The sequence below is a fragment of the Zootoca vivipara genome, chromosome 5 (assembly GCF_965207765.1).
Source record: "Zootoca vivipara chromosome 5, rZooViv2.hap1.1, whole genome shotgun sequence".
NCBI lineage: Eukaryota > Metazoa > Chordata > Lepidosauria > Squamata > Lacertidae > Zootoca > Zootoca vivipara.
This window is the reverse complement of record NC_142588.1, coordinates 20,676,493-20,702,903: the sequence shown is the minus strand read 5'-3', so window position 1 is coordinate 20,702,903 and position 26,411 is coordinate 20,676,493. Positions and strand designations below refer to the sequence as shown.

Sequence of the window (26,411 nt, the reverse complement as noted above, 5' to 3'; positions counted from 1 at the left end):
GATATCCAGTATTTGCGCATCTACATGAAACTGGGTTAAACACTTATCAGTGGAAGTTTTATGATTCCTGCACTTGAACTATTAAAATGTGCAAAGCAAAACTACAGCCAGGTGTACAAAACAAAGAGTATTTATTGAGAATGTACGCAAAGTGATACAGTTCTCTTAAGTATAGACACCATCATTTCATAACACTTTAGGAATAGAAATCCCTCATTTTGTTCATCTGGAAATCCCTCCTGTGTGATTTCTGATATCGCTAGCACAACAGAGAATGGCGCCATGCCACTTTTTTTTAATGTAGGAGGGCCTGTCCTGTCTTGGATTTTTTTTATAAAAAAATAAATATTTAAATGATTGATTGATTTTCCACTGGAAACTTAATTATAAGAACATTGTTCATTCTTCACTGGATGTAAGACAAGAGGGAGCATTTTTAGTCTGAGGAAGAATAGAATCAAATGCAAGATAAACTATCAAAGGGATGGAGCAGGGAAAACCTGGGGCTTCCTGATATTTTCCATAATCCCTGACTGATCCCTTGACTAGGGCCAAGAAGAGTTGGGAGTCCAGCAGCAGCTGAAGGCCACAAGTGACCCATCCTTGCTCTAATGTATTTCCTAAAGCCTTTGCAACATACAAACACTATTTCTTCATCCTCTGTGACACTGCTAAGCAACAACTGAACTATTTCTAGGAAGCAGCATTGAGGTGAATCAAGGGCTGGGACTACATGTAAAAGTGCACACAGCAAAACTCAACGTCTTTGGACTAGTACAGGTTAGCCGTGTGTGTATAGCAAAGTATCATTTATGACTTTGGGACCTTTTATTTTTCAAGTTTTGAATATCAGAAATCCAGCCATGCTTAATCCAGCTGGGTTCTGCTTCGCTCCAGTGCCCTGTACCAGTTCAAACCACATGAGCTCACCCTTCTTGAGCTCCACAAGGGCAAAAGTAGCCATGGCGCCTCCACTTGCCTTTCTCTTTTTGGTGTCGATGAGCGTCATTCTTTGCCGGTTGCTGAAGACCAGTTGCCCCAATGCAGGTCCTGGTGCAAGCTGCACGCTGATGGCAACAAGGTAAACCCCAGTATGAGGAGACTTGAAGTAGCCGTGTTCAGGGAAATAGCCCCCTCCATAATTAAGATATGTTCCGTTGAGGCTCAGCCCTCTGTCTTCTGAATACCTCACATAAAAGGCCACATATGTACCTAGATGGGGGAGAGGGAGAGTTTACAAACACTGCATACAATTATCCAAAGTCCCAGAACATTTCCAATTTACCAGGCAAGATGCTTTCAAGTGTCTCCCAGGCCAGGCATTGAAGTGAGCTTCCATCTCAAAAACGAGGTAAGTCTTCCATTCCCCCAAATTCTTCCCTGCTTGGGTATTGGATACAGCTGGAGAATTTCTCTATTTGCCACTGCCACCTCCTCACATTACAAAGCCATCCCTGCCCCACATTCCCCCTTTGCCAGGTACTCTGATGAGGCAAGTGGGGAGTGTTTATTTCTATCTCTCCATGACTAGGTGCTGGGGCTTATGGGAGCTACATATTCCATGGCACCATGCCACACTGTTGGTGACTATGGCAGGATAATGGGTTTTTGGGGGGGGGAGGCTCTTAGTGTGCATTTGTTACAGCTGCCACTAGGTGAAGAGAAGGGAGGGGATGTTTGGGGTGCAGTGGGGTGGCGAAACCATCTTACCAAATCTGCAGGTTGGCTCTGGAAATTTGTATGGGTTTTCCCAGTTGTCAAAATGTTGAAACACCCCTTTCTATTGTAGACTACAGCTCAGGGAAAGCAAAACAAAAGCACTATTCTGCCAGGAGATGGAGCTACACTATAATTCAACAAGCAAACTAATTCAAGAAACCACTGTTGAGATCTGTGCCTCTTTAGCACAAACTCCCCGAGTTATTTTCTTCACTGTTTTACATAATTGGCTATCTTATGGGACCCGTGCCACCCTTTCAGGAAATACAGTAGTTCCAAACAATCAAGTGGAAACTAAATTAAGGTTCATTTGGATAGGATAAGACTTTAAAATACTGTTTTATCCTTGCCCAATTTGTGAAACTTACTGAGAATATATTATGTGCCCTTTTGTTCCACGCAAACCCACCCCTGTAAGCCATTCATAAATCCCATTGAATTTTGTGGCAGAGTTTTGCCAACATGTGGCATGGCAAATGCGGCACTCCTATAGATAGAAGAGGGAATTTCAACAACTTTTAAAGATTTTCTTTCTGTGCAATGAATTACCTACTTTCCACGCTCCAAGCAAACTGGTTTAAATTGAAAAGGCTCACTTGATGCTAAGCTTCGGAAAGTGCTGGCATCATAATGGCTCTTGTGCCTTTGTTAGGACATGTTCCATCAAAATTCAGAGCGTAGCAAACTAAATGTTCTCTTCTGTACTTATTGACAGGACTGGCTCAATGGAGTTCAGAAGCTTCCTGATCAATAGTTCAGAATAAGAGTGGAGTTTGCTGAAAGGAAGTATGAAATAGATCTAGAAGTTCCTGTGGACATGAAGCTGCCCAGAGTGGCTGGGGCAACTCAGCCAGATGGGTGGGGTATTATCAACAACAACATCATCATATACAACAACATTTAATGCAATTGAAATTTAAGAAGTTGCCTTATGCTAGGTCAGATTATTTGTCTACCAGGGATGGGGGAATCTTTGGCCCACTGTATGTTGCTAGACTCCAACTCTCATCATTCCTGACCATTGGCTATGCTGGCTGGAGCTGATGGGAGCTGGAGTCCAGCAGCACACGGAGGGTCCCAGAGTTCCCTGCCCTTGGCCAAGCCCACAACTGCCTAATCTGACTGGCAGCAGCTGTTCATGGGTGTGAACTAGTTCTTTTCTAACCAGGACTTCCCATGCTGAAGGAACACCTTTCCAGCAGAGTTTCGGAAGGCATCTCTTGGAGACTTCCTTTATGCTGCCCCTTGCGTACCCAACCATTTCAATGATTGTATGAAATTGCTTTTACCTAACCCTATGGAGTTGTGCACCACCCTGATGTTTTGCGAGAGGGCAGTATATGAATACTTTTTAAAGTACAGTGGGATCTTGGTTGTCGAACTTAATCCATTCCGGGAGTCCAACTCCCAGAACCATTCGAAAACCAAGACTGATTGGCTCCAAAAAAGAAGTTCGGCTTCCAAAAAATGCTCGCAAACCAGAACACTTCCTTCTAGGTTTGCGGCGTTCGAGAGCCGATTTGTTTGGGAGCCAAGGCATTCAACACTCTAGGTACCACTGTAAATGAAATATTTACACTTTTCTTTTGCGTCACCCTGGAACATTTTGATGGAGGGTGGTTAAGAAATATTTGAAATATTATGAACTTCCCCAAGCTGGCTGGGCCTGATGTCCAAAACATCTAGAGAGCCTCAGGTGGGTGAATCGTGATGAGGTTATTGTAGGGGGTGGGTGGAAGAAATGTACCTGTCTCCAGGATCTCTGCCTGTATCTTGTTTCTTCCGTTTAAGGTACCTTCCCTACGACTGCTGGCGTCTTTCTTGTCTCTCATTTTTTGCCCCTCTTGAAGCTGCTTCCTCATCCTCCTGCCCACCAGCGACTGAATCTTTGTGACATCCAAGCTTACATTTGCAGCGGCTAATTCCTTGTTGCTTCCAAACAGCTTTTGAAAGACCTGCAGGTGCTCTTCAAGGGTTTGCTGGGCTGACGCAAGGTCTTCCCTCAAATTCTCCACTGAGCCACCGAGTGGTTCCACTAGGCTGGCTATGGTGTAATTACAGCAGAAATTGGCACGATCCCTCTGCAACTTATATTTATGCATCTCCCTGCTGAGGTGCCCAATCTCTTTCTTCAGAGTCATGATATCGTGATACGCTGGGTTATCCAGAGCATCCTCCATGGCAGCTTCATGGTTTGGTTCCATGTGCTCCACTCCACTGCGTTGGGTGGTAACCTCCTGTGCTGTGTCCCCTGTTTTCCTTTCCAACATAGGATGTTTAAGAGATATATGGACATTGGGGTTATCTCCATGATCCATCATCTCCAAAGAGTGAATTGTCTTCATAAGATATTCCAGTGTAAAATTTTGTTCCGTGAGCTCGTCAGAGATTAGCCTGATAGTCTTTTGAAGCTGCTCTATGGATAATTCTACAGGACTTGAGTCCTCTTCCAACAAGATATCCATGTTTTCTTCTCCAAGCAAGGCCTTTAGTGCTAGCTCATGTCTCATTGCATCGAACAACAAAGAGTTAAAGGAGCTGTTGAGATATTTGATATGCCCGTGCATCTTCTCATCATTTTTTTCCAGGATGCCAATATTTTCAGACAGCTTTTCTGCATGAGAATTGAGGAGGGACATGCCACCTTCCAGCTTTTGACTCTGTTTCTGTTGGCTTTCTAGAACCTGGTGTATAATAGGGAAAGCTGCATTAAGATCCTTTAAGCGTGCCTCAAGTTGCTTTATTTCTTCTCTGTTGACCTGAGTGATGTTTGCTAGATCTTCTGTAACAACGTGTGAAGATGGTGTTCCACAATGACATGCTTTCAGAGACCTCTCTAGATCCCAGTGGCCGTCTTCAATATTGGACAGAGTGTTGTTGAGAGCAAGAATCTTGCTTTCCAGATCATCCCTGTATTCCTCTATTATAAGACTCTTCTCTATTAAATCAACTCTGAACTCCTCCAGGTCGTGCTTCAAGGTGGCTTTCAAGTTCGCAATGGAATCGATTAGTTCTGTGTAGTCCTCATCAGACTCATCAAAAATTTTGGTCAGCTGCTGAGCATGCGCTGCCAGGGTCTCATTGAGGATCTGAATGTCCCTCTCAATAAGTGCCTCATTTTGGCTGCCAAATTGTATTGGGTATACTGCCAAATTTCTATTCAGAGTCTTGAGCTCATCTTCAAGTTTGTTTTGCTGTTGTCTCATGTCTGTCAGGCTGCTGTTTAAGGCGGACAAATAGAAGTGTTGTGTCTTTTGGTGTCTCTTGAGCTTCAGATCAGTATCTGCTTTGATCATGGTGAGATTGTAGTGTAAGGCTGCCTGCTGCGAGTGTAAATGACTCTCTATTTCTCTCTTCACGTGGTCCACTCTCAAAATGTTGGCTTGAACCTTGGATTCAAACTTCGTTCCCAACTCCTGAAAATCTTTCTTGGGCACGGTGCTTTCTTGGAACCTCTCTATACTTTTCCGATTAGCCTCGACATTCTTTGAGAGATTTTTGACGGCAGCAGAAAGATCCTGTAAACTTTTATTGAAGCTTGCCCAGACTGGGTTGAAATGCTCCTCCAAGAAACTCTGCACATGGGGAAAGAGTGTTTGCTGGAGGAATTGCTCCTGTACTTCTGAAATACAAATAAAAACAATATAAGGTAACATGGGCAGTTATTCCTTTAGAATTTGACTTCAATTCGGAAACTGCAGCTGGTGCAGAATTCAATGGCCGCACTGCTGGCTGGAGTAAGACAGTCCAAGAAGGTAACACTTTATTGTGGCACAACTGCAGTGGGTACCAATTAGCCCAAGCCAACCCAAAAGTGCTGGTTTGGGCCTATAAAACCATATGCCACTCAGGAACCCCAATAGCTCAAGGGCCACCTCTCCCGACGTCTGTGGTCATGATCTGAGACCCTTCTGAGGGAGGAGGCACGAGAGCAGGCCTTTTCAGTGGTGGCTCCTTGCTTGTGGAATGCTCTCCCAAGGGAAGCACGCAGGGTGCCAACTTTAGTTTCAGCCACCAGGAGAAACATGTATTTTAAACCAGGCTCTCAGCCCCTAAGTTGGAGGGTTTTAGATATCTGTGGCCTCTTACTTGGATGGGACGTATGTGATTCTAAGTTTTTATTCTGTTCTGGTTTCTTATATTTGGTTTTAACACTTTTACTATTTTGTACGTCACCTTGGGCCGCTTTTTTGTGAAAAATGTGACTAATAAATACAACAATATAATTAATAATAATCATTAGATGCTGATGATACACTCATAGCTCATCCAATCCTGAACGCTCAGGCCAGCTCAAGCACTCCCCCAGCAAATATACTTAGGGCAGGGCAAGCAGCACACAAATGATCATGTAATACAATTAATTGCCACCCTTCCTTCAGTGAGCTCAGAGTTATTTAAATGCTCGACACATCCATTTTATCATCACAGTAACCCGTGAAAAACGGGCTGATCCAAGCTCAGCTTGATGACTGAGCTGGGGAAGGAGATTATGGAGCAGATTTTTACAGCCAGTAATTTTGTGCCATGGCTCCCTCTGAGCACCCTTGATTCAGACCAGGAGTGGAAGGCACTTGAGGACAAGGATTCAGAAGGGGAGGAAGAGACTATGTGGCAAGGTGCAAAACTTGCTGGAATGACTTCACAGCTCCCGTGCAGTCTTTGAACCCTTGCTGCTATTCTCAGACTCCTGAACCTTGGCGCTTGCTCTCAGACTGGATTTATTGTTGCAGCTCCTTTGCCTTGTAAGAACATCTTGACTATATCCCTCTCTTTTTCCAGCTGCTGAGTTTGTACATTTAGGCTGCTCTACTTAAAGTAGGTAGCCGTGTTGGTCTAGTCGAAACAAAATATCTGAAGAAGTGTGCATGCACACGAAAGCTCATACCAATGACAAACTTAGTTGGTCTCTAAGGTGCTACTGGAAGGAATTATTAAATTTTGTTTCAACTACTTAAAGTGTACTTCTTTACGTACAAGTAAACACACCCATTATCTGGTTCTGGGCTGGAGTCAGGACTATGAGTGCAAGTGGTATGTCAAAACTTGCAAATACAAATGCCTACTCTTAAACTTCTCCAAGCTAAACTTCCATTCTGCATAGGGCTTGGCTTCCAGATCCCCAACAGTGCCCTCATTTAGTCACACTCCAGTTTGTCAAGAGTCCTGCCCGTCAATGACTTGTGCACCCAACTCTGCCCACCCTTTTGTGGCTGTGCTCTCACCTGATTGGTTGTGGCTTGCTGCTCGCCTTGTGCTGCTGCCGTTATAATGAAGCACCTTCTGTAAGACTCCCAAGTTGCTCGTGGCCTGGTGAATATCGTTCTGCAGATCTTCCAGTAGGGCTTCGTGGCTTTCTTGGGCTTCTGCAATATCTCCTGATCCCAAGGACGAAGGATATTTGTTGAAAAGGCACAAGAACAAATGAAACCATTTACAACATACCTGAGCCTGGAAGGTAGCATTACCTGGAGGAAAGCATTGGAAAACACTGCAGAGCACACTTGCACACAGCTAACAGCTGCCTGCTCCACTCTGCCCCCCACCCAGCCCTATAGACCCAGGAGAAATGTCAGGGAGAACCATTCCAACACCCGTTGCTCAAGTAACTTAAGGAATATTTGGGCCATTAGTTTCTCATCCTTTTGCAAAGCTCTGTTAGGCTGCAGCCCTATGCTTACTTACCTGGGAGTAAGTCTAACTGAACTCAGTGAAGTTAACTCTTAAGTAAGAAACACATGATTGTACTGTATTATTACCGTACATTGCAAAAATATTCTATCCTATGGAAGAAATGTCATGCAGATGGATAAATGGTTTAAGGGGTGCATTATTCTAATGGTGAAACAATATATTGAATTAAAACGTACTCTGGCTGGAGAGCTCTTCTCGTTCTTCCTTCCAGCTTTCTGGCTGATTGGTGGACACCGGAAGAAAATTAGGATCTGCAAATTAAGTTTGCCAAGTCAGTGATTCTCTTTTTTTGCAGTTCAGCACTGTGGGGAGGGTATTATTTTCATTTAGGTCGATTCTGGATTCATAAAGCATCCCTAACGTTAATCTCTTACTTCCAGACAGGCTGGTGAATTAGAATTATAGCACCTAATGTATAAATAAACATAATTACCATCAGTATAGTACTTTATGAGTATTCAGAGCACTTCACAATCATTCTGAGAATCCTTATGACAGCCCTGTAAGGTAGGCCAATATGATCCCCATATTGCAACAGTTGGGGCAGATTGAGACCAAAGCACATAGGCTAGGGTCCATGCAAAAAATAAAATAAAATAAGGAACTTTGCCAACTTCTCCAACCTCTGCCAATCTCATACTCCTACTCTCCCAGAAGAAGACAAAAATGCAAAAAGATGTGTACTGTATCCAAGAAAAGTGTTTATGAAAATGCATATATTTTGTGGGGAAATCACATAAAAATACACATTATATTGGGGTAACTGCTTGGAAACATGTATATTAGTCAACACTGCATAAAATGTGTTTATTAGGAGAAATTTGCACTAAATGCTGACAATTTTAATGATTTTTCTTGACACCACCACCACCACCAAAACTGAATTTGAGAAATGAGAAATGGGAAAAATCAAAATGGATAATACAAGCCTGGTAAAGAGGAGACTGAGAGGAGATATGATAGCCATCTTCAAATATTTAAAGGGCTACCACACGGAACATGGAGCAAGCTTGCTTTCTCCTGCTCTGGAGGGTAGGACTCAAACCAATGGCTTCGAGTTACAAGAAAGGAGATTGTGACTAAACATTAGGAAGAACTTTCTGATGATAAGAGCTGTTTGACAGTGGAACAGACTCCTTTTGACAGTGGAACAGACTCCTTAGTAGACTCTCCTTCCTTGGAGGTCTTTAAGCAGAGGCTGCATGGCCACCTGTCATGGACGATCTAGTTGAGATTCCTGCATTGCAGGGGGTTGGACTAGATGACCCTTGGGTACCTTCCAATTTTGTGATTCTATGCCCATCCCATTCCTTCTCCCATCTGAACAAGACTCACTGCTGTTACCTCTGCAGTGCAGCAAGGAGCAGACTACACTGCAATGACTTCCACATTGCAAGGGAGATGTCCCAAGGGGCTTTGGGATAAAAAAGGTAAAAAACCGTCCAGGGGTCCTTTACCTAAGTCCAGTCAAAGGAGACTATGCAGTTGTGGTGCTCATCTCATTTTCAGGCCGAGGGAGGCAGCGTTTGTCCACAGACAGCTTTTCCAGGTCATGTGGCCAGCATGACTAAACTGCTTCTGGTGCAACGGGATACCGTGATGGAAGCCAGAGTGCATGGAAACACCATTTACCTTTCCGCTGCCGTGGTACCTATTTGTCTACATGGACTAGTGTGCTTTTGAATTGCTAGGTTGGCAGGAGCTGGGACAGAGCAATGGGAGTTCACCCTATTGCAGGGATTTGAACCGCTGACCTTCTGATCGGCAAGCCCAAGAGGCTCACTGGTTTAGACCACAGCGCCACCCGCATCCCAGGTCGACTGAACAAGTGCATGCCCAGCACAAACTACGGTAGAGGCATCCTTTTAAATGCCCTAGTATATTTTATGGGATATCCCTACAGCTGTGTCCAGCCTTAACATTTATTCACCTTAGGGCCTTGCTTACCGTGATGTTCACAGTTCTTGCCAAAGTAGCCCGGGCAGCACTTCCAATGCAAAATGTTCTTGACTTTTTGTTTAATCTGGTAAACTGGCTTCAAAGCCACTCTGTACCTAGAGGTAGGAAAGCAAACACTTGAGAGATAGCATGCAAACAAAATTTTCAGATGAGGAAATTGGGTATACTGATACCCTGGCTTCTTAATAGAGAAATATGCCAACTGTCACAGAGCGTACCAGTTGGTAAATCACCCGCAATTCAAAATTGGAGTTAATGCTTTATTAGCAAAAATACGATCACTACTGACTTAGCTGAGTGTCAGGCCTAATGAGCACTGCGATTCAGTCCCTGTCAGTCGTCTTCCATGTAAACAGTTGCTGAGACTGAAACTCCCTGCCTCCCCATAGCCATCTAAGTCCCTCCTCTCCAGGGCTTTCCCAAAGCAATTGGAGACTGCGTCTGCATGCAATCTGTTGCTGCTCTGCCCATTTCAGTCCTCTTCTGGTTCTGGGAGATGGGAGGAGGGGAGCTTGTCACAGCAGGAGGGGGAGACACCCATGACTCATCACTGCCTCTTGGCCTCCCCTCCTCCACCTCACCTGTGTCAGCTTCTACCTGCGATTCTCGACTTCTCTCTGCCACAGTCTCTCCCAGCTCACTAAGCCCTGTTTCCCCTCCAGTTTCCGACACCTCCTCTTCTCAGTCTTCTCTTCTCCCTGTGACCCCTCATCAATCATTGTCCCAACACAACTCCTTGGGCTCTGAGCCTTCTTCCCTTCATAGTTCCCCAGCTGGTTCCTCTCGCCATTCCTCTGCATCCAACCGGTCCATGGCACCAACCTAGCCTATGGGGGACTTCCGTGAGAAACCTGGTAGAAAATGCCTCATCCCCCTGGGAACTGACATGCAGCAAAGCATAGCATTCAGGAATGCACACAAGAGGAAAGGTCCCACTTCTGATCTCTCTCCATCCTTCTTTCTGGATAACTTGAACGATTTCTTTATGACTCATAGGAGTGTCAGGATATTTTTCTAGGAGCACCTTGACAGCCTTTGCACATATAAGAGAAGTGCAAGTGGCTTGGGCTAAGAATCGCATCCAGCTTGCAACCTGCACTTTCTCTGCCCTCTAAGCATCTATAGAAACAAATAACCTGGGCACTTTAGCAATGCGAGGGGAACAGGGGTCTCCCAATTCCAGGATATTCATAGGTGCAGGCAAGGCCTTGAAGTTATCACGAAACCCCATTAAAGAGACTGTCATCCTTACATGATCTTCTGGCAATCTGGAGTCCCATTTGGACACGGTTGCTGAGACTTAATTACATATTTCTCCGTCTTGCAAACAGCAATATACGTGACCAGGCGGGACTGTGGAGACGAGCACCAGTTCCTAGGGGAGAGGAAGGAAATGCAGGCAGGAATTGTGAGAACAGCTATCATTGGTCCCTATATCAGGCAAACATAATAGGTTTTTTTTAATTAAAGATTGTATTGTGCAACAAACAAAGGAAAGTACATATAGCATCTTCACTTTCGATTCATAGAGTCTCGTTCACAATTCCTTTACATTTGGTATGAGACATTGTTGTCATAGGCATTATATAATTGGGAGGGGGGAGAGAAATGTGGAGCGGGGAGAGATTGCTGAGTCAGATTAACCTTATTATTGAGTCATAGATGCTGGGGTGGGGGAGTAGGTCATTGTGTTGTTGTGTTGTATTCGTAATAAAGGCGAGCCACACCGGGGTGAAGGCATCCTCCTTTGCTTGTCCCCTTGCTAGTTTAAATGTCGAAACAAAAAATAAATAAAAATCCTCCCATTAGCACCTTAGAGACCAACTACGTTTGTCATTGGTATGAGCTTTTCTCCTGACCTTTCTGAATTGCCTGCATGACGCTGGTGGCATTGTGTGGAAACGTTACATTTCGTGTTGTTGTCTACTGGCCTGCCTACTTCTCGGGAGAGAGAGGGATATTTATATCAGCACAATGTTGTTTATATTGTGCATGCACACAAAAGCTCATACCAATGACAAACTTACTTGGTCTCTAAGGTGCTACTGGAAGGAATTTTTTATTTTGTTCGTTCGTTTCAACTACGTCAGACCAACACAGCTACCTACCTGTAACTAGTTTAAATGTGTTGGTTATCTTTTCTAATAGGCCGGTTTCTCCTACATTTTGGTACCAGTGGTCCACATTCCCTCCCCTATGTGCCTTTCATGAGAACACAGCAGGCAGAATTTCACAGGGGGAGCTTTTCCAATCAGTGCATCATCCTGCTCACGAAATGCTTCCTCTGTTGGTTTCTGTTTCCTGTGTGCCGTGGCAAAAAAAATTCCTCTCTTCAAAGGCACTGTTAAACTCACAAAACCCCTGTCCTGGTTTGCTTCTGCTTACCCTGCGCTTCTATCCATAGGTCAGCCTTTCAAAACCTGGTGCCCTTCAGATGTTCTGGACCCCAACTCTAACCAGCATGATTTAATGGTCAGGAATTGTGGGAGTTGTAGTTCAACAACATCTGGAGTTGGTGAAGACCAGGCATCCCCAAACTTCGGCCCTCCAGACGTTTTGGACTACAATTCCCATCATCCCTGACCACTGGTCCTCTTCGCTAGGGATCATGGGAGTTGTAGGCCAAAACATCTGAAGGGCCACAGTTTGGGGATGCCTGGTGAAGACTGTGCTGTGACCTGGTCCCAGAGCTCACCTTCTTGAAACTTACAGTTGGCAGACTCTATGCTTTGGCGTTTACACAAACATGAAAAAGGCTGCCCGTTGCCTGTGCAATGTTGCAAAATGCTGTGTGCTGAGGGGCCTCCCATCTTGTTGCACATAGAACTGTGCTGGCATGCAGATCACTCGCTGTTGCGAATGAACTCTCTGGAGAAACAACATTGTGCTGATGTAAATATCCCTCTCTCTCCCGAGAAGTAGGCAGTCCAGTAGACAACAACAACACGAAATGTAACGTTTCCACACAATGCCACCAGCGTCATGCAGGCAATTCAGAAAGGTCAGGAGACCTTTCCACTCGGCTGCTGTAGAGTCAAGATTTGCATCAGAACTGGGTGGCTTTTTGCCTGGGCGTGGAGAGAGCTCGCACCTACGAAATAATGGCTGGATTTAGCTGCAGTTTTATATCTTCCAGTGGGAACTGATCTCTGATAATTGCCATACATGGGAAAGTGTTTGCTTTAAGGCAGAGTGGCAGAAACAATGGGAAAGTGCGTAAAGCAGGAGAAAGGAGGCTGAGGTCACTTCTTGCAGGAGCGGGAGCTTAGCAACCAGTACACTGAGGCAGGAAACCAATGAAAGCAAGCCCTGAAAACAAGGGTCGCAATCCAGCCAAAAGTTAAGCACATTTAAAAGTACTTCCCCCCCCCAAAAAAAAATCAGAGTCCTTTCTTTTGGGGATAATTCAGACTGAAATTCCCAGGTGCAAGTTATTTATGTATGCTACAACTGCGGTCTGTGTTTTGTTAGCCCCAAAATGGAAAATGAGTGAGGTCCCAACCAAAGAAGAATGGCAACTTAAGTTGACAGAATATGCACAACTCACAGACTTAACATATAGAATAAGAGAACAAGAAGAACATACATTTAGAGAAAATTGGAAAATGTTTATTGAATATATGGGAAATAATTGTGTGCAGCTGAAAACGCTGGCGGCATTAAGATAAATTCAACAATGTAAACAAGTTTTGATGGATGCAATAATGCTATACTGAATGTTATAGTTTTTGTAAAATATGCAGCGATTTATGATATGTAAAATGAACCATGGAAAGAGAAGAAGGGAAGTCACTGATATCTTAAGGATGTAAATGAGTATTTTAAACTGTAAAACAGAAAATTTAATAAATTACACACACACACAAAGTGAGGCCAGTGGTGACGCAGGAAAGGATCTTCTTGGTGGTGGCACTTTGGTTGCGAATGTTTGCCTGGCACCTGCATTATTTTATTATTTCATTATTAGTTATTAAATGTGTAGAGCACCCTCTATCTGTAGATCTCAGGGCGGTTCACACAGGGCCGGCTCTACATAGCCCCCCGGTGGTGCAGTGCACCATGGCGGGGGGCTGGTAAGCTGGGCGCCGGCCTGGCAAGGAGGGCGCCGCGCGGAAACCAATTGCACCCTGCGAGGGCAGGGCGGGTGGCGGAGCGACCTCCGCCCCTCAGCACCAGGGCACGCGATCTGCTCAAGATGGCCCTGGGTTCACAGCATAAAAACACAAGGTAAAAATGCAAAACACATAATGAAAACAAGAATAATAGCATAGCAAAGCAAAACAATGCCCCTCCCCCCACAAACATAAAAGAACCAAGGACATAGGATGTTTGTCAGCCCAAAGCCTGATTGAAGAGGAACGTTTTAGCCTGGCACCTGAAAGTGTATAATGAAGGCGTCAGGCAAACCTCCATTTATTCGCAGATTTATATGCTGTCCTGATTTATCTTACAGTCATAGGGCAGTATACAGAAGCAAAAGAAGTTCAAACTTAAGGGAAACTATACCAAATTGATTTTAAGACCTTATAAAATAACAGTACATCAAGGGGACACTCATAACATTGATCCAAACCCTCCTGGCTCCGCTTCCAAAGTCTTGGTGGAAGAGGTACATACAGTGGAACCTCGGTTTATGAACACCTTGGTTTATGAATTTTCGGTTTATGAACACCGCGGACCCATCTGGAACGGATTAATTCACTTTCCATTACTTTTAATGGGAAAGTTCGCTTCAGTTTATGAACGCTTCAGTTTATGAACAGACTTCCGGAACCAATTACACCCATGTTTCAGTTTATGAACGATTCAGTTTAAGTACTTCGCGGACCCGCCTGGAACGGATTAATCCACTTTCCATTACTTTCAATGGAAAAGTTCGCTTCAGTTTATGAACGGTTACTCCGTGGACCGTCTGGAACGGATTAATCCACTTTCCATTACTTTCAATGGGAAAGTTCACTTCAGTTTATGAACGCTTCAGTTTATGAACGGACTTCCGGAACCAATTGTGTTCATAAACCGAGGTACCACTGTATTTTCCTGTTGTCAAAAAGAATGAATTGGGCTGGGAAAGTTTCATAGACATGGAGCCACCATTGAAAAGGCCCTTTCCCAGGGACCCACACCTCATCCAACACGTGGACCATTATGAAGTCTTCCTTTGCTGTTCTAGGGAAATGGGGAGGTAGGTAGGGAGAAGATGCTCTTTCAAGTTCTTGAGTTCCAGGTTTTCTAGGGCTTTAAATGCATGTGAAATACAGGATTCATGGTGGACTTCATTTTGTCCTTTGCCTCAGGCAGCAACATTCATTTGGCTGGCCCTAGGGGTGTTGGTTTCATGGGGTTTCTCCACTACAAAAGTGTAGTTGGATGAGATCACCCATTTTATGAAACTGCCTTCTAATGGGAAACGTTCTCATGAGACAAAAGTCCAAAGGCGCCAATTCAGAAGCATTATGGGAAGCCGAGGTCACAAGATGGCAGGCTGAAAATGGATTTTTGATCCTCTGAGATGTGTCCAAGACTTTCCCTGCACTAGATTAATGCAATGATAAAATGTTTTCTCTCTTCTGAAAGCATCCTTTGTTCCTACTTAATTCACATTATCGCCACCGCAACAGAACAGATACAGCCAATTCAGAAAGTGGTTTGCATTTTGGTTTCGTCTTTACGCAAAGGGTTTGTCCGCTGTAGTAACTGCAGCTTAGATTTCAAATTTCCCTTACATTAGCTACCACGCGGCGCAGGCAAGTCCAAAGCCATTGTCTGGAATAATTGAACAACTCCACGTTTCCCTCTAAATCAGGCACCCCCAAACTTCGGCCCTCCAGATGTTTTGTACTACAGTTCCCATCTTCCCCGACCACTGGTCCTGTTAGCTAGGGAACATGGAAGTTGTAGGCCAAAACATCTGGAGGGCCACAGTTTGGGGACGCCTGCTCTAAATCACTGTCATCAGAGCTTGTTTCTGTGACTTGGCTGAAGCCATCCCTTCAGGAATCACAGCAATCAATGATGTCTCTTTGCCAAATCAACACAGATCTCAAAGGGGTCAAATAATCTTAGCTTCGGAAGGCAGTTGCGAAGGAGGAGGAGGAGGAGGAGGAGGTCTTCAGCTATTGTTTAAATATGTTTTAGTCCAAAACGTAGGGGCTACTTCTGGAGACAAACTGCTACCAGCATATAACACTTTGGGAGATCCTGTAGACAATCTGTAACCAAGCCAAGTGCAAGGTTTCAGAACAAACATATAAGGTCCTATACAGCTGAGGACCAGGTTATTTGAGAGGCCACATTATCCCTTCTGCAGGCGAGTTTCTCCTCAATGCCCCCCAAATTTCAGAAGCCCACACCACAGCAACTCAGAGCTGGGCTTTTAGTGTGGCTGCCCCAATTTTGTGCAACGTTATACCTGCTGATACGACACGGGATAGATGACAGCAGTTTGGCTTTTCTTGTCAAGTTCTCCCTTGTCTGTCTCCGGGTGGAGATGATTTCAGCCTATTCCAAGAGGAAGGAACCCCACGGCCTATAAATTGGATCAGGTCCACAGAGCTATTTCAAGTGGCCCACCATTCCCTGAACCCATTGCTATTTTTCTAGAAAAAGAGGTGCCAGAACTCACCATGAACTCACTTTGTTCTCTTATAATGGCGAAGTCCACCTGAGAGGTGAAGAAACTGAGTTCTGGTGAGTTCCAGCTGAAAAAAAGCCCTGCCTGAATTCCGCCCCCCCCCCCTCACCCCCTCACCCCATCACAGCATTGGGCCTTATTCTGACTGGTAGTCATTCCCAGTTGAAAGGGACTCAATGCCAGACGGGTTTTCTTCCTCTAAGTGTTGCAATTTAAAAAAATAAAAATAAATAACAACAGACAATTTCTATATAGAGTGGCTTCTTTCAGATGCTAACTCTAATGTGACAGCAAAGGTAGCCAAGTTCTGTGCTAGAGCCATAAAAATCCGAGCCGACCTAGTTAGTAGTGCCCAAAAATTTCAGGACAGAGCCAAAGATGATCCATTGCTACCATTTGCTGTACCCTCCCAAGTAATAGTTACAGGTAGGTAGCCGTGTTGGTCTGAGTCAAAGCAAAATAAAAAAATTCCTTCAGTAGCACCTTAAAGACCACCTAAGTTTTTATTTTTTTTTATTTTGGTAAGTGATACCTTCTTTTATCTAATAATTTTTATAATGGTTAAAGTGGTTTATATTTATTGCTTATATTTTAGATTGTATTTTGGATTGTTTTATGTGTATGCTGGTCGAGAACCGTAACAATAAACTAAACTAAACTAAAAAAAAAACAGACAGAGAGATTACATAGATCACAGTGTCTGTGATCCCCCCCCCCCACTGAGACAGGGATGGGGTTTGTTCTTTCTTTCTTTTCTTTTCTTTTTAGCACTTTTTGGTGCAAACTTGATGGTTTGAAAAAGGGGCCTGATTAGAACTACAAATGTTTTCCGGTACAACCGAGCAAAGCAAACAAGCAATTAAGCCTGAGCATTGTTCTGACTTCCCTAGAAGGAGAGCAGTGGGGATTTTTGCACTGCTTTTATCTGCTTCCAGCACTTAGGAGAGTTCCTGCAGCCCCCATTTATCACCCAAACACGACAGTCGGAAATGAGAAGCTGCTTCTATTAAAGATCCGGCCAGACTATCGAAGGCAGGGAAGGCTGTGTGCAACTGTGTGATAACAACACCGCACCTGAAATAAATCTTGCTTCATGGCTTCTTACTTCCCTCTGTAGTAACAAGCACCGGGCCATGGTCACACCAAGGTCCATTTCCTATGAAGTGACTTTATTGGTTATGCAATTTTCAATATTCAAAGCGAGCCCAAGGATGTGGTGCCAACAAACACAAAACTGAAAAACCCACTGTCCAAACCCCTATAGCATTGTAATATTCCACACACCCCCCCAAGGAATTTGTCTGAACTGGGGGAGAGAAAATGAAAACACATTTGTTCATGTTTTCCCTGGCCTTTCACAGCTGCAGTAGGGGACGGGCTACCAACCTGCCAATGCTAGTTTATAATGTGGCACCGAGTATGTCATCAGCTACAAAAATTCAGACTCAGCGCCAACTCCCCAACTGTTTATCTCCCCTCCCCCAAGCAGGTGAGATATGCCAGCACCTCATAATCATCAACTTGGGAAGGTAGCCTGTCTAGGAGAAGGAAAACTCTGATTCTAAACCTCCACTGCCTTGCAGGACATCCTTGGGAAAAGAAAAGCCCAAGAACTTAAACCCTGCACAAATATAGAGTGGAGTCCCTAAGACTGGTACACCTCTTTCCAGCAACTCCTGCAGCCAAGCTGGTGCCAAATGTATTGCTCTGCTTTTCGTTGGACCACACCAGAGAGGCCAAGATTAAAGGCCCAGGACCTCCATCCACACTGCCAAAGTTTGCACCCCAGAGAGGTCACTTCGGTGCTGCCTGACTTCACCCCCAGAGGCGCGCTCCATTGTCTCCTGAGACAGATGGATGCCAACAAGTAATCATCAGCTATCCAAATCCTTCGAGCGCACATATTCAGAATCACAACCCATTATTCCCCATGGTTGAAGCACCTGGGTAGACTGTAAACAAAAGCTTAGAGATGGTTTTCTCTTGACACCACACCATTTCTCAGAATGCTATCACCCCCAGCACAGCCCCTTCTGCGGCTCTAAGGAACAGGCAAAATTTCTTCTAGATTTGATTCTCAGGTTTACACTGATTTTTGCTGCCTGCTTGTCCCTGTTTCTATTGATGACAAGAGTCGGGCCAAATAAGGTAACAGAGTGAAAGTATGACAGGATTGCTCATCCCGGAAACCACAACGGTCCAGTGACAAGATGCATTGCCTTTCAGGAAGTATGCAGCTTCCACAACTGAAAAATGTATCATCTGGATAACACCCAAGATCCACACAAGGAATGACACCAGAATTCTTCAGAATGCACCATCATAAGACACAATTCCAACGTTTTGCTCTTTTGAGCAAGAGCCAACCTCCAGAAATGGGGAACTGGGGGCCTTTCAGATGCTGTTGAACAGGGCCAGCTCTAAGGCAAGGCTGGGTGGCGCAATGCGCCAGGGCGCCGGGCCGTCAGGGGGGCACTGCGCTGCTGTGCCCGTGGCAGCCGCGCTGCGCCCACCAGACAGCCGTGCTGGGAAACCGAGGGGAGGCACCCGGAGGGATCTTCGCACCACAGCGCCAGAGCGCCAGATACGCTTAAGACGGCCCTGCTGTTGAACTGCTGCTCCTATCATTCCTGACCACTGGCCACACTGTGATAGCGCTGGATCTAGGAACACCTCCAGACTCCGTACCAGTTCCTTCAGGAAGAGTGTAGCCCCATCCAAGAGAGGCAATTTCATGATCTCCCGGACCTCACCCACGGAGATGCCACCTCACCAGGATCTAGGGTCAGTTTATTAGTTCCCATCCAGCCCACCACTGTGTCTAGACACTCGTCTGGGGCCTACACAGCCATTTCTGATTTAGAGAAAATATGGGGGGGGGAGTTCTAAAATTTCCTGATCTTAGAACTTGTATCCGGTCACATCACCAAACTTCCTTTCCAGATCTTCTTTGTAACTAGACAAAGCCATCGCAAAATACCGGAAAATGTATTGAAATAGCAGGTTCTCCTCCTCCAGACATACATTGAACCAACCACCTGTTGTGAGACATGAGCCACCAGTATAACATTGTATATGACCTTGTGTGGGAAAACATCCAAAGGCCGGGATAGATTTATATATAGCCGACGGATGTCTCCATCTGGCAACTGAAATGGTTTCCTCTCACGCCTACACTTGAGGCCTTTTCAGACACGGTGCATTTCCAACATGGAAAGCCCTTTCAGCTTAGAAAATGTGCAAAAGCCATACAGAGACCATCACAACCGCTGCATGTGTACGTGAGGGAACGTGTGTGTACCTTTTATTTTTATTTATTGAGAGAATTTATATACCGTCTCCCACTTCTGTGACAAATTATCAAAGCAGTTTACATACATAATCAACAAATCCAATTAGTAGAACTAAATTGGAACAGCAAGGAGGGGCAGGGAAAAACAAAATCAATCCCATAACAGAAAAGATGGTAATCACGGAAGCAAGTTCATTACAGAACACAGGGCATGCCCCCCCCAACAATTCAGTGCTATTTCTAAGAGCAGCACTTAATTTCTCTCCATAGAAGTGAAGGATGGCCATTCTCTATCGCCCTCAAAGACACCACTGTCTGGTGGTCCCAGTTTTTAGAATGGCACAAGAGCCCTCTCCTACTGAACTGGAAACTGTTGCCCTCCAGATATTGCTGGACGATAGTTCCTGCCACAAACTGGCAGCACGACAGAGAGGAGGAAGAGGATGCCAGCAAGGGGTGTAGCCAGGACTGGGACATACCGGGGCAAGCTGGGGATGGGGAAGGAGAGGTTGGCGTAGGAAGTACTCACAGGGTAACAGATGATGACGAGGAGATGGGGGTCAGCGCACATGAACCAGAGCAGCAGGACCCATCACTAGAGCCAGAGGGGCCCGTCTCCATTAACACGGCGGACTCTGAGGCATAGGGAGCAGTGGCACTCTAGGAGGCTGAGGCAGGCAAGGGCCCACAGCCCAGCTCTCTAGCTGGCCAGGTGGGGCTCGCTAGCTCTGGGAGGAGGGTATTGATTCCTCATCTGGAGTAGGCTTGGAGCAGGTGAGGCCCACATGCCTCGTCAAGCCCAGATGCTGCAATCAGCATGCAGAGAGGGAAGCAGAGCTGAGGGGCTGTGTCTGCTCAACTGCTGCAGGATCTCTGTGGGACTGTGCTTCCTTTGGACACATGGATTGACCCTGGACTGGGGACTTGCCATCAGGTCAGGACAGAGGTTCAGGACAACTCCCATCATCCTTGACCTTGGTCCATGGTGGCTGGAGCTCATGCGAGTTGGAGTCCAATGTTGACAGCCAGTTTTCCAAGAGCAGATGCTAAGCTATCCAGTCTGTAGCTTTCCAGATCCCCTCTCAAATCCCTTTTCAAAAACTGATGCCCACTTTCTAGTCATCAGATGCAGAAGCCAATTTTAGGGAGAAGTCGCGTGGTTTGCTTGGAAGGTTGAGAATTTTGCTTTTGAGTTTTTAAAGAACTCTTAGGTAGACACCACCTGGACCCAGTGATTTGTTCATTTTTAGTTTGTGAGTAAGGTCTAGAAATTTTGTCTCTTTCCACTGTTTCAAACCACTTCAACAATACTTACATGTCCCACCAGGTAAGATTAAGTCCAGTGTTAGAATCATAGAACTGTAGAGCTGGAAGAGACAATGAAGGTCATCTAGCCCAGGGCTGCCTCCCTTCTGATTGGTTCCATGACCAATTGTTCCAGGGCACAGTATTTAGGAGTGTATAGAAATGTTACCAGGGGACCCAGGTGGCGCTGTGGTTAAACCACTGAGCCTAGGGCTTGCTGATCAGAAGGTCGGCGGTTCGAATCCCTGTGACGGGGTGAGCTCCCGTTGCTCGGTCCCAGCTCCTGCCAACCTAGCAGTTCGAAAGCACGTCAAAATGCAAGTAGATAAATAGGAACCGCTACAGCGGGAAGGTAAATGGTGTTTCCATGTGCTGCTCTGGTTTGCCAGAAGCGGCTTTGTCATGCTGGCCACATGACCTGGAGGCTATACGCTGGCTCCCTCGGCCAATAATGCGAGATGAGCGCGCAACCCCAGAGTCGGTCACGACTGGACCTAATGGTCAGGGGCCCCTTTACCTTAGAAATGTTACCAGAGGTAACCAGGACAGGCATGTAGCCAGTTTCTGTGAGGGCTACGTAAATCACTCATTACTATGACATTTCCCCCTTTGGTTGCCTTCTCGATTTCAGTCTTCAACCGAAGAATACCCTGGGCATTTCTGATTAGGGAGTGTGTGTGCATGCATAAGTATCAGGAAACGTGACATAAAACAATTTGAAACAGCTCAAACCATGTGTCGCACGTCACCAAGTATTTGGCCTCAACAAACAATTGCACTTTCCGGGTTGAGTCTGTGCTAGTTTCATGGCACTGGGCACTGGCATCTCTTTAAAGATTGTTGCGGATGGGTTGAAGGAAGAAGCTGAGTCCTTACAGTTGAGGTTAACTGATTCTGATCTCCCCACAAGGAATCTGCCCTGCAGTCCTCCGGTGCCAGCCACTCCAGGCGTATTAAGAAGGGCGTGTCTCAAATGCTCTGTCAGGGTAACTTAGATGTCAACGCAGCTAACTGCCCTGTTCATCATGCCGTGAAGATAAACAAGGATCAGCAGCCAATATGATTCACAACTCATCACATGCATGAACAAGCGAGATGTCATCATAATAATTCACCAATGCAACAACAGCATGTAACATACATCAGAGGAAACGTAAGTCATTCATAGAATCATAGAGTTGGAAGAGACCACAAGGGCCATCCAGTCCAACCCCCTGCCAAGCAGGAAACACCATCAAAGCATTCTTGACACATGCCTGTCAAGCCTCTGCTTAAAGACCTCCAAAGAAGGAGACTCCACCACACTCTTTGGCAGTAAATTCCACTGCCAAACAGCTCTTACTGTCAGGAAGTTCTTCCTAATATTTAGGTGGAATCTTCTTTCTTGTAGTTTGAATCCATTGCTCCATGTCCGCTTCTCTGGAGCAGCAGAAAACAACCTTTCTCCCTCCTCTATATGACATCCTTTTATATATTTGAACATGGCTATCATATCACCCCTTAACCTTCTCTTCTCCAGGCTAAACACACCCAGCTCCCTAAGCCGTTCCTCATAAGGCACTGTTTCCAGGCCTTTGACCATTTTGGTTGCCCTCTTCTGGACATGTTCCAGCTTGTCAGTATCCTTCTTGAACTGTGGTGCCCAGAACTGGACACAGTACTCCAGGTGAGATCTGACCAGAGCAGAATACAGTGGTACTATTACTTCCCTTGATCTAGATGCTATACTCCTATTGATGCAGCCCAGAATTGCATTGGCTTTTTTAGCTGCTGCATCACACTGTTGACTCATGTCAAGTTTGTGGTCTACCGACTCCTAGATCCTTTTCACATGTACTGCTCTCAAGCCAGGTGTCTCCCATCATGTATTTGCGCCTTTCATTTTTTTTTGCCCAAGTGTAGTACTTTACATTTCTCCTTGTTAAAATTAATCTTGTTTGCTTTGGCCCAGTTGTCTAATCTGTTAAGGTCATTTTGAAGTGTGATCCTGTCCTCTGGGGTATTAGCCACCCCTCCCAATTTGGTGTCATCTGCAAACTTGCTCAGGATGCCTTCAAGCCCATCACCCAAGTCATTGATAAAGATGTTGAATAAGACTGGGCCCAAGACAGAACCCTGTGGCACCCCACTAGTCACTACTCTCCAGGATGAGGAGGGAGCCATTGATGAGCACCCTTTGGGTTCGGTCAGTAAGCCAGTTACAAATCCACTGAATGGTAGCATTGTCTAGCCCGCATTTTACCAGCTTCTTTACAAGAATATCATGGGGCACCTTGTCAAAGGCCTTGCTGAAATCAAGATAGGCTACATCCACAGCGTTCCCTTCATCTACCAGGATTGTAATTCTGTCAACAAACGAGATCAGATTAGTCTGACATGACTTATTTTTCAGAAAGCCATGCTGGCTTTTAGTGATCACAGCGTTTCTTTCTAGGTGCTCACAGACCGTTTGCTTAATGATCTGCTCTAGAATCTTTCCTGGTATTGATGTCAGTCATTGATGCTGCAGTTCTTGAGGAAGGGGCTATAGGTCAGCAATAGAGTACATGCTTTGCACATAGACTTCTGCATTTCATCCCTCAACATCTCTGGTAAAAAGATCTCAGGTAGTAGGACCAGAAATATCTACCTGGTGCCTTGGAGGCTTAGATCTACTCTGCTATTTGGAGTAGGCCGTGCTCAGTGGGATGGACCAATAGGTAGCTTTATATTGTTATGGATTTCAAATCGGATTTCTTTTAAATTCTGAGGCACCACCTGGCCAACCAACTTGAAAAAACACTGTGCGTATTATTCGTTGGAGTTTGGTAAATATACTGCAGCTGTGTGCAGAAAGTAGTCTGGTAAGACTGCTGCCTGAACGAATAAAAGGAAGTTAACTTTTATTAACTCCTGGCAAACAACGTCATCCTGGGCACAAGCTCATGTGTGCCCACTATGAAGTCATGAGGTTAAGGGAACACTAGGACAAGCTAAGAAAGACTGGCTAGAGAAGGAGGAGGAAGTATAAGCCTGAAAATACATGCCAACAAGTAGCTACCAAAGAAGGAACCAACAGGAGGAAAAGCAGGTTGCCTGTCTATAGACCCAGCCCAGTTCAGGTAAACAACTACAAACTTTGTTGCTTTCACTCCTAACATCCCAGCATTTCATCGATGGGATGAGATGACCCAAAGCAAACCACAATCTCTGCCAAGCCAGAAATCTTGGTTTGTTTCCTTTCAGAATGAGTGGGGAGGAACGAAGCAGGTGCGCTTCACTCATGGACGCTAAGCGATAGTTTATGGCTTAATATGATGTGCGGGCACAGTCTATGTGTGAATTGTGCGCATACGCGCTAAATTTCTCCTTCAGAATTTGGCACGCTTATTCTCTGCACACCAGTGGCTGCTGTGTGCCTCTTCGTAGAATCATAGTTGGAATGTTGTGAATTTCAAGGAGTTGAACATGTCATGTGATGAGTCAGCCTCACGAGACACGGGGTGTTGCCTAACTGGTTTATAGCCAGCTAGTATAAAAGGGTATACGGTAGTTGACTTCTCCCCTGTATGTAATCCCACCTGTGTATGCTGATTCCTGGATGTAAGAAGACTGCTTTATGAAGATGCAAGACTGCAAGTGGAATAAATCCCTGCTTAAAATGCAGCTTGACTCCTGAGTGCTTCATATGGGGCTGCTGTACATCTCAACAGACGGGACCACAAGAGTCATCTCTAGTCCCACCTCCTGCATCTTTCACCCAACATGGGACTGAAACCCACAACCCTGAGATTAAGAGTCCCATGTTCTATTTACCCTCTCCCACGAGCCCATGTTCTGAGAACCCTTAAACCCTCGGCAAACACAGAAGGGGCACCATGTTGAACATATCTCAGAAGGAAGAGAGCGCAGTGGGGCACAACGAACACAATATGGAGACCGTGTTGTTGTTGTTGTTGTTGTTGTTGTTGTTGTTGTTGTTGTTGTTGTTGTTGTTTTGGAGATCCAGTAAGCTAAGATGGTAAGAGACACAAACACCTACCCCTTTCCACATTTCTCAGCTAAGGTGGGTGGGTGCTCACCTATGGTATCTGAGATTTTCAAAGCAAAAGAACCAAACATTAGTAGCACAGAGTTGTAAATATAAAGAGTTGGGTTGTAGCTATGGTTGCTGTTGCAGGCACAGCTCTGCATTAAGAGGTATTGCAATGAAAAATTCATTAAGCTTTCTGCATTGGTTTTTATATTTCATCAGCCAAGGACCTCTTTACATGCCCTGGACATCTCTGAAATGCACTGTGGAGCCCTGAGATTTCACGAGACCTTGCCAGAAGCTGCCACAGCTGCTTCTCCTTCTGTGGCAGTGGTAGAGCACCTATAGGGGTGCAGCCCCATGGGATTCCACTTTATGGGTGGGCCAACCCTGTCTGGAAGTAAATCCCATTGAACTCCAAGGGGCTTACTTCCGAGTAGACATGTATAGGATTACGCTGCACATCCCATTGATTTTGATGAGCAAGTCAATATGAAAGACATATCAGTAATTGATTCTAGCTGAACAATGCTCCATGTTCTACTGCACATTTAACTGAAGCATTGCCTCTTCTGTCCTGCTCTACACTGACACTGTTTAATAAATTTCTTTTTTGCTTTATTCTGAATTTGATTGCTTTTATTTTCAAATGGTGAGCCACCTCGAGTAAAAGGTGAAATATAAATCACTATAACAAATACATTTCCAGTTTCACTAAATATTACAAATAACAGCCAAGGCTAGCTCTTCAAGTCATCAGTGTTTGTGTGTGTGTGTGTTTGTGTGTGTGTGTGTGTTTAAACTGTAAAACTTAATGCGCTTACACTAGTTAGGTCTAAGCATTGAACAGAAACAAATCATCTCGTTCCCTTGCTACCATTAATACCCATTTAGTTTGCTTTCAGTTGCTAACAGGCTTACAAGATGAAAAGAATAATTAAAAATATGGGATACTTCAGTATCTATGGCTGTGTGGTCCAGTGACGTTCTGGAATAAACTGCACCCCTTCCTAAAAGGCATATCTAGAATCTCCAACTATCCTTCTAATTCTGGAATCATTTCCTTACGAATACAATCCTATACAGGCTTACCCTGGTGAATGTGACTTATTCTGAGTGAAGCTGACCTATTCAGGGCAACCTTATATGTGTCTACTCATGAATGGGGTGCAACATAGATGTCATAGAATGTCTTTTTGGCCGATACTTACTCATGATGAGGTTGGTGGTCATTGGCATCATCATAATCCTTCACATCATCTGTCTCGGTGGTGGCTGCCGGGTGGAGGGCTTCTTCTCTGATGTGCTCCATCTCCCAATATTCCTCTGGCCGAGAAGATGGCTGTGGGTCTGTTAGCATCTTGCGGTCCTGGGGCCTCTGCTTGTGATCTGGATGCCCAAGGTATCTTGAATGCAGGTCTGACTCGGCCAGCACTAGGGTACCACAGAGGAGGAAGACCTTAGCTATCATCGTGGGCTCCTTCCTTGGTGCTCTTACACTTCCCTGCACTTCAAATCAAATTGCTCCTGCAATCCCCTTTGCACCATTCCTTAAGCTCAAGCTTGGAAAGCGGAATGGCACGTAACAAAGAACGGAAGCAAAGCTATCGGCCCTCCCAGCTACAGTGGAAATGTTAAAGGTCACCAGACAATGTGGGTTCCTGTGGGGGGCCCCCGAAGACCTCAGTCGGGGAGGTGGTGTGTGAGTCTGTGTGTAAGAGAGAGGCAGGGGGTGGTCATGGTTGATTCAAGGGCGGGGGGACGGGGACCTCTGTGTGTTTTCCTTACTAGCTTCT

The 26,411-nt window shown here is 45.2% G+C and overlaps 1 protein-coding gene across 1 annotated transcript; it reads right to left on the bottom strand.

Annotated features, from left to right (window-relative positions):
- Positions 1-114: 114 nt before the first annotated feature.
- MMRN2 (multimerin 2) lies at positions 115-26,411 on the bottom strand. The gene is made up of 7 exons (XM_035137313.3): positions 25,827-26,411; positions 10,625-10,747; positions 9,361-9,467; positions 7,590-7,664; positions 6,945-7,097; positions 3,467-5,341; positions 115-1,212 (listed from the first exon to the last, which is right to left on the bottom strand). The coding sequence occupies exons 1-7, from the start codon at positions 26,084-26,086 to the stop codon at positions 836-838; spliced, it is 2,970 nt and encodes a 989-aa protein (XP_034993204.2). The 5' UTR covers positions 26,087-26,411; the 3' UTR covers positions 115-835.

What these genes read in the sequence shown, in the direction of transcription:
- MMRN2 (XM_035137313.3), bottom strand. Translation starts at nt 26,086, where the DNA reads ATGATAGCTAAGGTCTTCCTCCTCTGTGGTACCCTAGTGCTGGCCGAG. An exon ending in GACCACCAACCTCATCATGA is followed by an intron (nt 10,748 to 25,826) that starts GTAAGTATCGGC and finishes CCTCTCCCCTAG; the next exon opens with GAACTGGTGCTCGTCTCCAC. An exon ending in CCAGATTGCCAGAAGATCAT is followed by an intron (nt 9,468 to 10,624) that starts GTAAGGATGACA and finishes TCCTACCTCTAG; the next exon opens with GTACAGAGTGGCTTTGAAGC.